We start from the raw sequence: 14,549 nt of genomic DNA, 5'->3' as shown, positions 1-14,549 counted from the left end.
GGTGGACGACGACGCGATGTTGGGTCCGGCCATGGTGCTGGTGAATATCGGAGGGTGGTGTGGCCTGTCGGGGGAGGAAGAGCGCAACCGTGGGAGACGGGACATGGCTGTCGGCTAGTAGGCGGTGCAGACGCCCAAACGCGTCCCTTGGAGGTTTCAAACCACACGCAGGCGCCCGCCGCGACGCGTCTGTCAGGTGACCGTTTAGCCACAGATGCAGGACTTTTGAGCACCCCCAGCTGCGAGCAGGGAAGTAATTACGGTCTAGTATAGGTACTAGGGTAGATATATGCGCGACAGATGGGTCTATAGCGTCGCGGTCTGCAGGATGCCCTTCTTCACAAACTCCCGCGCATTCCCTCCCGACTCCGTGTACTTCGCAAGGAAGATCTCGTCGCCGCGAGCTGCACATTCGCGTCAGTTGGACGTGTTACTTACAGGCTACTGAGGTGCTCACGTATGTGCAAGGCCTTGGTCTGGTGCCACAGGTCGAAGAGAGACGCCGCCTCGTCAATGCTCAACCGCTCAGGCACAGGGAATGTCTTCAGGCCCTTCGCGTACTCGATCAGCTCCGCTTCCCGGCGGACATAGGCGTTTGTCGGGACCGACGGCACTAAGTTTAGAGACTCGACCAGCTCGAGCGGTGCGCGGAAGGTCGTGTTTTGTGTCGAAAGTGCTCCCAGGACCGCACCTCGCGCCTTAAAACAGCATGTTAGTCGAGTCCAGCGATTGAAAAGCCACGAAGGCATACAAAGGACTTCTTCCCGCTCGCGAACTCAAGCAGCGTCCGAGGGAACGTAAGGTGGTACGCCTTGATTGACTTGAATAACGGGTCGCGGTACTGCGACATGCAGAACAGCGCCTGGAAGTCGTCGATAGCGAGCAATACCGGGTACCTTCGCATATGTGTGAGCCTCCGCGAGTGCAATGATGCATAGATGTTGCTCACTTTGTCTGCTTCGCTAGCTCGTCCAGAAGCGCGGTGAGCACGGCGGGTGCGTGGTTCTGGTTCTCAAGCCCCAAGTTGATGAGGTCCATCAACTGCGCGCCGCTGCTAAATTCCCGCTCGTCGAACGTGTATGCTGCCTGCGTTGCCAACGACCGGACAAGAGCCTCGTTCACGTCGACAAATCGCTTCAGCAACTGCTGTGCAAATGCAGGCTGGCCGTAAGTCTGGGTGCGAGCGTCGTACGCGTACGATGATGAGGAGTTGACCAAGCTAATGGCTGAGGACACCAGCTCAGTGGTGACACAACTGTAGATTTGCGCTACAATGCTGCTTACCTCTGGGAATGTACAGGCTAATCCAGTCCTTCTGAATGGAGTACTGCACTGCTTGCAGTAGAAGGTAGCTCTTCCCGCACCCAGTCTTGCCAGCTAAAGTCATGACATCAATACGCGGGAAAGAGTATCGAACCTGTAAACTCACTCAACACAAGCCTCGTATCCTTGCTAGACGACCCAGACGCCTTGTCGAGTTGATCCAGCAGGTCTACGGTCGCTTCCCGAATGACCGAGCATGGTTTCGTCAACAGCAGGTGCTACAAGGCAAGTACCAGTGTTAGGGGATGCCGTGCGACAAGCTTGTTGAGAGCAGTGACATACATCGACCAAGATATTCCTCGGCAAACCGTAGGCCTTGAGCGCTTTGGACTCGCCTTGCGGAAAAGCCATAGGCTTCGCCACCGCTGAGGGAGTGATGGCTTCCTGTAGACATACCCCCAGTATCAGTGCACACGTTCAGTAGCCTTTGCCAACAATAATTACTCACAGGACGGAAGGTGGGCAATTGCAGCGAGGTTATGTTCTCGGTTTGGAAGACAGGATTCGCGAGGCTGTTCACGGGCATGGGATGGTAGGCCTGACAGGACCCAGCAAACCATGTTCAGCGGCGTTATATTGGCCTCCAATAACACCGTGAAGACGTACACCAGCATCCCGGGGCCCCTGCTTCTCCTTGTCATCTCTGCCCGCATTCGCCTTGAACTTTGCTAGAGTACGGTAGCCTCGTCAACACGACCAGAGTCTCGCGCTTCAGCGCAGTAAAGGCTACGCACATGAGACCTTCTTCGCGGGCTTCACGGCGGCAGCATAACCCCTCGAATGGACAAGGACACCGGCAGAAGAAGCAAGCGTAGCAGGGGTAGAGTGGACAGCACGCCCGGTCCGGAGAGCAGCAACCAAAGACATCCTCACGTCAGGCTCCCAGAGCGCGTCAAATTAGCCAAGATATAGGGGATTAACGCCGAGAGTACGAGAAACCAGAGGCTGCCGTGAAGCCTACACGACCGAGTGAGTGAGCGCGAGTGGGCCGGGTGTAACGGCGTGGGCGTCTGCCACCGCTGGACGAATTTGCGAGGTTGTGACTGCATGTGACTTCTGTGACAGGTACGTGACTATTTGGTCGGACCGCGAGTTCCGCGCGGTGCGAGGCGGGGCGCCAATTACCCCGCTCCCGCTTGAACGCGACCCTTACTCTGAAGCACAACCGCGACAACGACGGCAATTCTATCGAGTTCCACTGCAGTTACGCGCGAGAAGGTGATAGAGTGGACGCTCAACGGGAATATGTGAGGCACGGGGAGTTGTATGCGCTGCATGTGTGTATGTCTGGCCTTTGCAATATCCGCCTGGAATCGCATTCACCCTGATAAGACGGCCGTATGGACGGCATCTCACGTTTGTCTTCTCTTCCGAACGTTGTGAACAACCTTTCATCCAAACCACCACGAAAGGATCCCCCAGCTCTCCTCGTCTCGTCCGCCCCGCAAGCATCCCCGGTACTTGCGTCAATATGCGGCAAACCGAGAAAGCCGGCCATTTGTACGAGGGCAGGACCGTGGAAGGCCTGCAGGTGGATGAGAAGGTCAACCCGTACGACACCCATCCCTTCCATGACTCCGCAGACCAGCACAAGCGCGGCCTCAAGACGAAGAGATTCTTCGCCGTCGCGCTTTGCTCTGCACTCGGGCTGTCTGTCTTCTACCTCGGAGCGCAAAGCCCCCATCTCCGCGCGTGCGGCACCGCTGCACGCGCGGGAGTGCAAGAGCACCTGTCGTCTCTCTCATGGGGCGGCCACGCCGAGGCTAGCGCTGTGTGCCCGCAAACCACGGCAATCGCCCCGCAGAAGAATAGCCCGTTCCTGGATGCCTTGGAGGCTGAGTTCGCTACGGACGCGTTCAAACTGAAGGCATACGAATCCCTCGGAGGAGCGATCAGAGTTCCGTACGTCGCGTATATCGTATATCAAACGCGTCGATACGCAGTGCTCACGCCATGTTTTGAAGGACTGTCGCGTATGACGACCTAAAGCCTCCAGGCCAGGACGAGCGCTGGGAGATATTTGGTGACTTGCACGCCTACCTTGAGCAGCACTTCCCGTTATTGTGAGTACGAATCCGTAAAGCTTCTGAGCAACCTCATAATTCCGGGCACAGGCACCAGAACCTCAAGAAGACACATGTGAACAAATACGCCCTAGTGTACCACTGGCAGGGAAGCGATGACTCGCTCAAGCCTGCACTCCTGACGGCGCACCAAGGTTTGTGGGTGCGCACACAAGCCTTGCTAGCTCGCTGAATTGGTTATCGCAGATGTTGTGCCTGTTGAACCTCTGACGATCGACGTGTGGCAGCACCCACCCTTCTCCGGGTTTTATGATGGTAAACGCCACGCTCCTGCATCATTCATCGGACCTAATGTTGAATCGTTATCAGGTGAATATATCTGGGGTCGAGGCAGTTGCGACGACAAACCCGGCTTGATCGGTACCTTGTGAGTTTACACACTATCACTAATTTACTCGTCAAAGGCCGTACTAACTCTCTACGCAGGACGGCCGTCGAGGAGTTGTTGCGCATAGGTTTCAAGCCTACGCGTTCGATCGTGCTTGCATATGGCATTGACGAAGAACGCGGTGGCATTTCGGTAGGACTTATCTTCTCACTCGCTGGTCAAGTTAATGTTAACTGTGTCCACAGGGCGCTACTGCTATTCGTGACTACCTGCTGGGTGCGTACGGCGAAAATGCATTCTCGATCCTCATCGACGAAGGAGGTAATGATGCCTCGCCATTTCCTTGTGTCATCCATTTTGCTTAGCGCGGCATGACAGGCGGCTATGAAGTCGGTGAAGACGCGATCACGTCCTCCCCCGCTGTAGCGGAGAAGGGCAAGTTCGACGTTCGTTTCGAGATCTCCGCACCGGGAGGCCATTCTAGTGTTCCGCCTGAACACACCGTCAGTTTAGCGCCCTCAACTGAACCCTGTACCTCTCGCTAACGCCGGATCTTTCAGAGTATTGGCATGATCGCCGCCGTGATCAAGCAGCTTGAAGCGAACCCGCACGTCGCGCACCTCAACCGCTCTGGCATCTACTACTCGCTCCTCCAGTGCCAGGCCGAGCACGACCCCGCCCTCCCCTCTCATCTCCGCAAGCTCATCACGCACTCGCGCAAATCCGACAAGGCCCTGAGCGCGCTCGAGGCGGAGCTCGCACGCACGGACAGAAAGTTCCGCGCGCTCGCGGGCACGACACAGGCCGCGGACGTCGTGCGCGGCGGCGTGAAGACGAACGCGCTCCCGGAGCTCGCGTCCGTGATCGTGAACCACCGCATCGATGTTCATAGCTCCGTCGGGTTCCTCAAGGAGCGCATCACCCGTGTCGTGTCGCCCGTTGCGGAGCGCTTTGGGCTGGATGTGGACGCGTTTGGCGCGAAGACGACCGCGGCGAGCGCGAGCGCGGGGCTGCTACGGATCTCTGACGCATTTGGGACGGCGTTGGAGCCTGCGCCTGTCACGCCGCTAGGGGATAGCGGACCGTTCCAGCTGCTGTCGGGGACGATTATTGGCGTGCTCGGATCGTCCAACCGGACGGGCTACGACAAAAAGACTTTCATTGCGCCGGGGATGTCGACTGGAAACACAGGTGCGCCATCTTCTTTCATAGCAGTATTCCCTATTAAAGCCGCCTGTCTCGCTTCAGACACGAAGCATTACTGGAAGTTGACGAAGCACATTTTCCGTTACGGCCACATCAACGCTGGAGACTCGTTCAACGGAGCGCACACCGTCAACGAAGGTGCGTCACGGTTCTTCGTGTATGAAAGTCGAGGCTTATTGACAACGTGTTTGCATTGACAGCTCTTCGTGCTGAAGGGTTCATTGAGGCGATTCGTTTCTTTACCTGGGTCATCTTGAACGCGGACGAATCTCCGCTGTTGGAGTGAGTTCGAGTGGAGGTCATTTGTAACGCATCGAAACGCGTAGGGCAGGTCCGAAATGTGTACGTTCTCCTGCCTCACAACGAATTCTATATTTTGTACAACACAGCACCCGTGGCATTCGTTCCTCGGGGGTACAACAACACATACAACAAATTGAACTAGAAGTTCAGAACTCAGAAAACAAAGGCCGATTGACCCTCCTCGAATCCCATCTCCTTCAAAGCTGGCAGTACCACTTCGTCAATCATACCCTCGGGCCCACAGACAAATGTCGCAACCCTCTTCCCGCACGGGTAGATATGCTCCTCCCTAGCACGAGACTGTAAGTCATACCTCCAACTGTGAGGAACTAAGTCGCAACGTACAGCATAGTCTTGCTGACCCTCCCTGTCGAATACTGTAGACACTTCTTAGTGCGAGATTCCCTTAGAAGAGAGTGCGGCACTCACCTGCCACCCCTTGGGCGGGCTTGTGAGGACGTGCCATAGCTTGAACTGCGTCGAGTGCTTCTGGGAGTACTGCTGCAAGGTATCGCGCATCCAGATGTCGTCGTACGTCTTGTTACTAAGAGATGGACATGTCAGAGCACTACGATGATGCCGAGCGCGCTGACGGAGCATCTTACCTGTCGAGTAGGGAGATCAGAGTCTTGTCCTCGGGGTCTGACAAGATGGCGTGAATGAGCTGCCAGTGCGGGGTCAAGCCACTCCCGCCGGCGATGAGGTTGATCTGTGGGTGGTGGTGTGAGCAAAGATGATACCGTCGGGAGGGCGACCTTACCTTGTCGAAGTGGAAGGTCGTGCCCTGGATCTTGAACTTGCCGCGCCCGAGGTAGCAGATGCCGCCCGACGGTCCTCGGATATCGATCTCCTCGCCTAGGCGCAGTCTTATCACCAATCCTCGAGAAATCACAAACACCATACCTTCTTCCATGCAATCTAGGTAGTTTGAGATAGTACCCCCGGGCGAAAACGCCTCGCCCTCCACCGGAAGGTATGTCTTGACGAGCAGGTCGAACGTGCCATCGTCCTCGGTAGGGAGAACAGGCCGAACGGGGGTGTAGCTGCGCTGGACAGCTTGATCCTTGAAGTGCAGCGAAATCTGAACATGCTGCCCCACGGGAAGGCCAAGTCTGCCCGGACTGCCGTCGCGCTGTCGAGGAAGCTCGAACGTATATAGCCTGATTGCAGACACCCACACGATGAGAACGATTTGAGGACGTGGGCGTTCCTGGTTCGTACCTTGAGTCATGCGATATGTCGGCGCGTTTCACAAGCTTTGCGGCGGTGAAAGCATCAGGTTGCAGCGCGAGTCCCTTGCGTGCCTCCTTGAGCTCCTGAAGTTCCTTCGCCGCTCGTGCAGCATCTTGCTCCATGACCTTGACGGCTTCGGCCGATAGTACCCCGAGAAGGCATTCATCTCGCTTGCCGTGGGCGACTGTCGGTTTAATCAAGAATCTGAGCACTAGTCGAGAACGTCAACCTTTGGACACTTACAGTTGTCGTGGATGTTCTTGTACTGGCAATGTCCATCGAGTCAGCGTGCGTCTACGAATGCTGTACAAGCGACGAACCTCGATTGAAGGTGCGATAGAAGCCTTGCCTGCATACATGAGGATGGATCGCGGGCCGCCTATGGAGAAACGCGGGACGCGTTAAAGATAGCAGGCTTATGAAACACCGATGAGTCTGACCAGGATGCCACGACAGGACAGGGGTAACGTCGTAGACTTTGTTGTCTAAGATGATCCAAGCATCGTTCTGGATGACACGAATGAGCGAAGGAGAGGTACAGGCAACACTGTCTCTTACAATCTTGTCGTGTTTCGCTATTTCATCGAGCGAGAACGTCGGCAGCGTATGGGCAGGACTGTCATGGCTATCAAGTCGTGGAGCCTCCGAAGGCACCATCCAGCCGCCATCCTCATCCAAAGGAGCGACGGGATGTTGGAAGCGAACGGTGCAGCTAGACGTTTTAGGGTCGCGGTTAGTGACGTTGGGGCGGACTCGATACCACGAGTTACTAGTAGTGACAGTAGTCAGCAGCATCAAACATGGCTACTTTATATTCAGTTTACCGACTTCATCATGCCCTGTATATACTCATCCTTAGCACAGAGAAGCACACGCGAGCGTACGATGGTAACGTACTGTCAATGTCCTGAGTCAAGAATTAGACCCGGAGTATTTGGTCACGGTCTCAACAAAATCTCGCACCAGGTGATATGCTCCGGCTGGTACATCTTCTTGTTGTCCTGAGCCCGCACGATGATCTCCAACGCATTCACTAGCTCCTTCAGTTTCACGTCGCATGACCTGTTTGATTTTACGTCAGCCGTGTGAGGGAGAGTGATGTCTTTAAATCGAGACATGTATACCAGAATAACCAAGCCCAGTACTTCGTGCCATGTCTGTCAAATCACGACGATAATCAGTCCTCCAAACCCGAAAGCGCAAACGTACAAACGCATACCTTAGAGGCGCATCCAAGAAATGTCGGAAGCACCATCGCCAAGTCTTTCCGCCATCGAGGCTGAGCTCGACACGTTCGATGCGATCACCGCCACCATTGAACGCGAATCCTTGAACAGTATACATACCCTCCATGGCACTTTGATTCTGAATTTCGATGACCTCTTCATGTGCCGGCTTGCAGATAATCGACTGCAGAATCTGTGACAATTGAGTAGAATCCCATGAGCTCGGCACCTGAGCTTCAAAACTTGAAGTATCGCAGTACCTGCTCCCAGCAGGCCGTGCTCTCGTCTCCGAAAAAGGTCTTCGCAAGAGGATGAGACTTCGAGTCAATGAACGATGGCACCACCTTGTTGTCCCAGATGTCTGTCACAATGTTAGGCGTGGAACGTGGCAAGCTTCCGACATTACTGACGGTAATGGGATTTATTGGGCTCCTTTGAGACCCAGATCTATATACGTATGTCAGATATGGCTATAAACTATAGGTAGCCATAGGACTCATACACACCTTGCTAAGCCACTTGATCTGGCGGCCGCCCACATATCCCTGATACGCAAAGTCAACGTTGAAGACTGTGACCAGGTGAGTGTTCGTCATACGTACAGGGATAATAACACGCAATGGCTACGCGAGAAGTAGCATCAGCGACTTGTAACCTATATCCACTCAGTGAAACGCACATAGCCGTGATCAGGATGCAGAACGCGGCCATTCATGCCGAACGCGAGCATGACGTCGTTGGTAGGGTCCATAGCATGGCTGAGCGGTATCGAGGTCGCATAACGTCCCGAGGATGGCAGATCGGCGCCCTCAAAATGCAAGTACCTGTTTGAATTGTAAGACAAGTCACAGTTCCAGGATTGGCACTTTTGACTGAACATACCAACGTTCCTCTACGGGAGGCTCTCGAAGACGGCAAGCCTGCAGAACGTCGCGCACCGGAACACCGCGCCACACCGCGGTAGACACTCCTGATGCGGTCCAGTTGAACCCAACGGTTCGCTTGACCATGTTGACTTCCCTGCGACGATCTGACACCACAGTCAGTACGTCGATCGATGTTGACAAGAGACTAGGAACTTACTGCCGTCGCAGCCCAGAGTGACGGGAATTTCGAAGACCTCGAACTCGCCGGACGTGAGCTCGTCCATTGACCACTCCTTCGGCTTCACCAATAGGTTAGGAGGGTCAGAGTATACGGAGACCGTATGCGTCTCCCAGTGAAGTTGCGGCACCGCGGCATGGTTGCGGACAAAGTGGAGTCTTGATAAGTACATTAGTACAGTAAGTAGTGGCGGGCGTTGGCGAAGGACGTACTTGGTCGGGGTAATCATACCCCCTTCATACAGCTTCAAAAGATCGGGCTCGGCATTGAGAGGATGTTTTCCTGTCAGACGGCGCAGGTATGCAGATCGCGGAATCCAAGAGTCTGGCGTGTCCCTGTTGTGCGGCGTCCTTTAAGTGGCAGACTGCTGAAGTATTACAAATACGCACTGATCATCGACGCTGAGACGACTCTCAAGCTGATCGAGGGCATCGCCATCCAGAAGCTTGAGCTCACCCTTCGGCACGCCGGGATTATGCGCGAAGGATTTGATCGTGCGGAACTCCTCCAGGAGCTTACTGAGGAATTGTTGCTGCTCATCAGGTTGTACGGCTTCGACGTTGTCGCCGCCCTCCTTGGGTGAGGCAACAGGAGGGGCCAAAGTGGTCCCCGAAGAAACGGAAGATTCACTATCAGAGGGAGAGTCGGGTGCATGTTTTCCTCTCCAATCTTGTTCTTTGATATCTGCCTCGCTGACAGGCAGAACATAGCGGGCGTAGTCGTGATGCTATGAGCGCATGAGGAATGACTAGAACGGACAGCGTACAGAGAACACTGACTCTCGGATACTTGGCTTTGTAGCTATGAGATTAACGGAGTGATTAAGGTCCGCGCCATATGCACATGACCCAGTACTCACTTTGGAGAGGATACCTTGACGTCTCGCACGGAAACCAAGTGGTCGACACTAACCAGCCGGTCGCGCCAGCTTGGAGCTTCCGGATTCCCATACGTCTTCTTTTCGTCCGACTTCATAAGTGCCGCACTATCCTCCGGAAGGCCCGTCGTGGGACTTTGCTTGGAAGAGGCAACGAGAGAGACTGTTGCCGTATGTGCGTGCTTAGAAGCGAACGGCGGAGCGAGGGGTGCAGCTTGTTCGACGGGGTCGTATGCCATCGCAACTGGTGGACTGAAGGAGTTGGCATCGTCCTTTGTATCGAGTAGCGAGCACATCCATCGTCTTCTCCACGGCCCCTGCCGCGAATGCTCCGTCTGCGGAGAGAAGCCCCCGTGAGACTTGCACGGGACGCGCAGCGCCCTTTTTCAGTGCGCCAAGGTCCTATTCGTGCTGCTGCTGCTGCCTAGAGTCTGCTTATCTCGGTGAGTATAGATTTCCGTCCTTATCTGCCGCCGTAAGATCAAGTCCAAGTGACTGAGCTCCGGGTCCCTAAGCTTCTGCCATACTAGCGGTCGCGTATAGCGCTTCGAGACGGGTCCTTGCGAACCCGTCAACGTACGCCCAAGCGGCCCTTTTGAGTACGGCGTATTGGGACGTCCCCACATAGGTGATGGTATCTAGTGGTGGCCACTCAAGTCACTCTTCTACGATGGAAATGAGCCGAGTAGGTAGGCAAGTGGACCGGTGGACTCACGATACTTCAGGCTCATGTCAAGCTGGTGATGGGCTCGTCTCTATTTACGTCCCCATAGAAGATGTGGCGAATATCTCAATGATTAACGGACAGGCTAATCATAGCGGAACCATGTTCAATTGTGTGGTAAGCTTCTTGGAGGGCTTCGCCGCGCGCGTTCTCACATTGCGCAGCTATCTGCGGTGACCGGTAGGCAAAGCACATGAGCAACGATGAGACAGACAGTATGACAAAATTGGAGGCTTACCGGTACTACCAGTCGCCATCGAGTATGAAGTACTAGTACGCCCTCAACGAAGACGATGACGGGAACACCACCGAGAAGCCCTGTCTGTAGAGTCGTGTAGTATTGTGGGCGAGCTAGCAGGAGTCTGCTCGCGATTATATGGTCATACAGATGCACAAAAACAAGGCACGATTCTTACGTGCCAGACCGCGAGCCCGCGCCCTAAGAAAAGAAAGTCGCAGCTACGGCGACAGCCGCAGTAGTGCACTCGGCGGATCTAAGAATCCCGGGTGTGCCAGCAGAATGTAATGTAGAACGGGCGGCTCGTGGTACCGGTAGCAACATCCGAAGGGTCCTCGAGGCAAAACGACATGCGCGATGTACATGGAAGGAAGGTTCGGGGAGGGAGACGGGGAGGAGCGACTGTGATCGGGCGTCGGGATGTATGTGGTGTGTCATTGAGTCATTCGCGAATAGGGTGAGCGTCCGGAGAAAGGCAAAACAGGACTGATGCATGCGAGCGGGACAAATGCTATGATGGATGGGACGAACGGAGTGAGTGGGTGGATGGCGTGATGGACGGATGTGTAGATGGGAGAGTGCATGGTGCGAAGGTAAGAAGGGAGCGAACCGGGAGCGATTACTACGTAGTGCATGAACGTCTAGATGGGGGACGACTCGGAAGGAAACGAAAGCGCGGAGGGGCGGACGCAGAAGAGTGATGTACAGCGAAGACTAAATGAGGGTGGCCGGCCGCTCAATACTCCTTTCTCCGCTGTTGCTGCTGATACACGGCTAGCGGGACGTCCTCGTCCTCGCTCGACTGTCGTGCGGGCATGGCATGTGCGCTCATCACCTTCTTCACCTTCCCGTTCATCGGGGCCATTGGCTGCGACGGCGCGGCAGTCGCAGAGAGCGACCGCCCCGCAATCCGAGCGCCGCCGCCCGCACCCACACCGCTGTACGGCTGCTTCTCCTGTGCAGGCGTATAGCGGTTAGCCGACGGTGGTGACCGTGGTCGCCGCGATCCTGGCGATGAGGGAGATGTTGGTGGCGAACCTGATCGCGGCGGGGGCGACGTGGAGTGGTTGCGCAACGCCGGTGACCCCGAATTCGCTATCCAAGTCTGCTCAACGGCGACCGGCGGCATAGCGCCTGGGGGTAATTGGGGCGCACCAGTGACAATGAGTGGGTATTGTTGCGCGTTCAGCGTTGACGGCTCCCCGATCTCGTAAAACTGGTTGTTCGCTGAGCCTGGCGAATCCGCAGGTCGAGGCTGAGGTTGGACGAGCTGCACCGAGTACTGTGACGCTTGCTTTGGTGAGCGAGGCGCGTTGGCCATTGGTGGCGGCGGTGCCGATGATGTCCGCGGGGGCGGCGGTCCACCACCACCCGGCGGCTGGTTATACCCACCGTAGCCCTGCTCCATCGCACGATGCTGCATCTCGTACTGCGGGCCTCTTACCGGCGTCTCTGCTCTTCGTGCCCCGCCCGCCGCCGGTTTCGTGAGACTCCCTCGCTTTTGGCTCTCCTTCTTTTCCGCCTTCTCGCGCTCACGCTCGGCACGCTCCCTCTCCTCCTGCTCCTTCCTCTCCCGGTCTGCCCGCTCTTTCTCCGCAGGGGAGGGCATACCAGGCGGACTGGGTTGCTGCTCCGCTGCGCCAGTAGCGGCGCCGTTCTGGCCAGGGGCTTGCCCCTGGGCCTGGGTCTTGTTGATGACGCCCAGGTACCAGAACATGAGGTTGCTGATGAGTACCTGTTCGTAAAGGGGCCGCCTGGGATTTGCGAGCTTGATGTGACTGAGCCGGTAAATTGCGCGCTCGACGTGGATCGGGTACCGCGCATACATGCCGAGCTGAGGTGACGGTGGGGGGATGTAGCCCTTGGACGACTTGGAGGCTCCGAGCAAGGCAGCGGCTGTCTCCCGGCCAGCAGCACTGTTAGATACGGACTGCGGCTCCTCCTGCTTCTTCTTCGAACCGAAGAGAGACCCGAAAAAGCCACTCTCCTTCTCCTTCTCCTTTTCGCGCTCGCGCTGCTCCTTCTCCTTCTCCTTTTGCTTCTTGCCGCCCTTGTCGCCGCCCCACTTGCCGAAGAGACCTTTCTTCTCCTTTTCGCGCCGATGGTGCTCTGACCGCTCAGACGGGCTTGGTGAGGGTGGGAGGTATGCGGACCCACCCTGCAGGGAAGGACGCGACTGGTGTACACTTTCGGATGTAGATGGCGATGTGGTGAGGTCAGGTGTGGAAGGGGAAGGCGTTCGTTGCGGCATCGGCGAGTCGGGAGTGGGAGGCGCAAGGGCGCGCTGCGGCTGGGGATGGTGGAGAACGGGAATGGCAGAGGCGGCGTCGGTATCGAGCTCGGCTTCTCGGGGGACAGGGGTATCATCGTCGACCAGCTCTGTGACAATCTCAGGGCTTCTGGACATGGGTGGCGCCTCGATGGACTCATGGTCAGCTTCTTCTTGGGCATATGCGTCGTAAATGGCCGTCTCGACGCTGTACGACTCCGGCCGAGGCAGTGGCGGCACCTCGGGAATGTCATCTGTTGACCGACCGACGCGCCGGATGGTGTCTACGTCGCCATGATCGCTTGAGGAAAGATCACTGGAGGAGCGGGGCTCCAGGGTGGCGGCTCGCCCAACAAGCGACTTCCTCCGACTTCGGGTCGTAGTGAAGCGATGCGCACCTTCGCCCGTCCCAGCCTTGCGAATCTTGGTGCGCGCGGTACGCTTCAAGATCTGGTTGCCTATTGGCACGACGATCGGGGAGTCCATGTCATCTCCAGGATCCCGGAGATCATCCATCTGGTCGATGACTGGAACACAGTTGACGCCATGTGCGCAACAGAGAGTAAGCAGGACGTACCTGAAGGCGCAATGTTCAGACTGAGGCTTCGCCGGAGGACACTCCGCAACCTCGAGGGATCATCGCTGTTGGACGCCTCCTCCGCCAGTTCCTCGAGCTTTTGCAGATCGCCGATAGTTAGCTGCGGCACGTTGGCGTAGATACTCGTCCGGTTCCGCCGTAAGGGTAGCACATGTTCCTCTCCGTCCAACGTGCCAGGGTGCGCATTCGGGTCGTATTGCCGGCTGAGCATGGACTTCTTGCGGCCGAGCCCTCCCCCTCCCACAGAGGTTATCGAGTTGGAGCGTCCCGGCGGGGGAACGGTGCTGTCGGTGCGTGCATGTTCCTTGAGAAACTCCTTGAACTCCTTCGGGGCAAGCTCTGGATGCACGCGAGCAGGGACCCAAAATAGATGGAAGGGATCGTCTTGCGCCGCGACAGAACTGTGCTCAGAGTGGCTGTCGTGCGAGCTGCTGCTCGAGTCGTCCGGGGGTGTCCAGTATGCTGCCTGCGCCTGTGCAGCCTCGCTGGGAAGATCGGGGTCGAGGATAAGAGAGCCGGGGCCGCCTTGGGCGGTGGACCTCCGCCTGATGTCGCGGAGGGCTTCGACCTCCCGTTCAATCTCAAGCTGGGAGGGCTGCATTGTGTGCTGTGCGCATTTGATCAGAGGTGCCGAGAAGGGGTACGCGCAGGGCACCAGGGCACATACCCGCGATAGACGTCGTGGCGGACGGTGTAGAGGGTAGGGCGGACAGCGGAGACGAGGATGAGATGGAGGACGAGGCGAGGCGAAGGCTCGTAGCGGCTGCGTTACAGAACCTCCGGCCGGCCGATCCAAATGTCGCCTTGCGCGGGTGTGACTCACACCGGCAGTAAAGTGTGACCCACTCTTTCCTTGTCTGGGTCAACAGTTTGTGCCGATGGGTTGAAGTGGTGTTAACATTTTCTGCTAACTCCTGCCGTTGACCATCCTTACTGCGTGACAGACATGTAAGGCGCACGGCCGGCCGGCGGCCACACGCGGTTCCATCTGAGCGTTCTCTCGGCCATTTCGGCCCCTGCCGGTGCGGTCCCCTGC

General features: G+C 56.6%; 4 protein-coding genes across 4 annotated transcripts; 1 reads left to right on the top strand and 3 right to left on the bottom strand.

The window, feature by feature from the left end:
• Positions 1–250: 250 nt before the first annotated feature.
• TRAVEDRAFT_148525 (mitochondrial 37S ribosomal protein RSM23) lies at positions 251–2,307 on the bottom strand. The gene is made up of 10 exons (XM_008040489.1): positions 2,058–2,307; positions 1,930–1,991; positions 1,772–1,861; positions 1,606–1,707; positions 1,430–1,541; positions 1,285–1,377; positions 950–1,226; positions 752–896; positions 458–698; positions 251–404 (listed from the first exon to the last, which is right to left on the bottom strand). Exons 1-10 carry the CDS (start codon positions 2,188–2,190, stop codon positions 307–309), a joined length of 1,353 nt encoding a protein of 450 aa, XP_008038680.1. The 5' UTR covers positions 2,191–2,307; the 3' UTR covers positions 251–306.
• Positions 2,308–2,794: 487 nt separating this feature from the next.
• On the top strand, positions 2,795–5,227 carry TRAVEDRAFT_124091 (carboxypeptidase S; the record flags this gene model as incomplete). The annotated part of the gene is made up of 11 exons (XM_008040488.1): positions 2,795–3,225; positions 3,288–3,386; positions 3,438–3,541; positions 3,594–3,662; positions 3,717–3,774; positions 3,834–3,927; positions 3,981–4,056; positions 4,114–4,238; positions 4,296–4,926; positions 4,966–5,079; positions 5,142–5,227. 11 exons carry the CDS (start codon positions 2,795–2,797, stop codon positions 5,225–5,227), a joined length of 1,887 nt encoding a protein of 628 aa, XP_008038679.1.
• A 170-nt stretch (positions 5,228–5,397) lies between these two features.
• Positions 5,398–9,923, bottom strand: TRAVEDRAFT_47550 (uncharacterized protein; the record flags this gene model as incomplete). The annotated part of the gene is made up of 27 exons (XM_008040140.1): positions 5,398–5,533; positions 5,590–5,621; positions 5,674–5,788; positions 5,850–5,953; positions 6,005–6,099; positions 6,148–6,404; positions 6,466–6,661; positions 6,721–6,742; positions 6,798–6,856; positions 6,918–6,984; positions 7,036–7,246; positions 7,306–7,316; positions 7,375–7,384; positions 7,441–7,539; positions 7,602–7,634; positions 7,697–7,896; positions 7,964–8,064; positions 8,114–8,150; positions 8,210–8,248; positions 8,306–8,326; positions 8,383–8,527; positions 8,586–8,733; positions 8,787–8,965; positions 9,020–9,142; positions 9,197–9,534; positions 9,587–9,608; positions 9,667–9,923. The coding sequence occupies 27 exons, from the start codon at positions 9,921–9,923 to the stop codon at positions 5,398–5,400; spliced, it is 3,057 nt and encodes a 1,018-aa protein (XP_008038331.1).
• Positions 9,924–11,040: 1,117 nt separating this feature from the next.
• TRAVEDRAFT_58668 (uncharacterized protein) lies at positions 11,041–14,205 on the bottom strand. Its single transcript, XM_008040487.1, has 3 exons — positions 14,181–14,205; positions 13,493–14,120; positions 11,041–13,442 (listed from the first exon to the last, which is right to left on the bottom strand). Exons 2-3 carry the CDS (start codon positions 14,112–14,114, stop codon positions 11,383–11,385), a joined length of 2,682 nt encoding a protein of 893 aa, XP_008038678.1. The 5' UTR covers positions 14,115–14,120; positions 14,181–14,205; the 3' UTR covers positions 11,041–11,382.
• Between the last annotated feature and the right edge of the window lie 344 nt (positions 14,206–14,549).

Source organism: Trametes versicolor (genome assembly GCF_000271585.1).
Source record: "Trametes versicolor FP-101664 SS1 unplaced genomic scaffold TRAVEscaffold_6, whole genome shotgun sequence".
Lineage (NCBI taxonomy): Eukaryota > Fungi > Basidiomycota > Agaricomycetes > Polyporales > Polyporaceae > Trametes > Trametes versicolor.
Note: the sequence above shows the minus strand (reverse complement) of the source record. Positions and strands in the feature narration are given on the sequence as shown.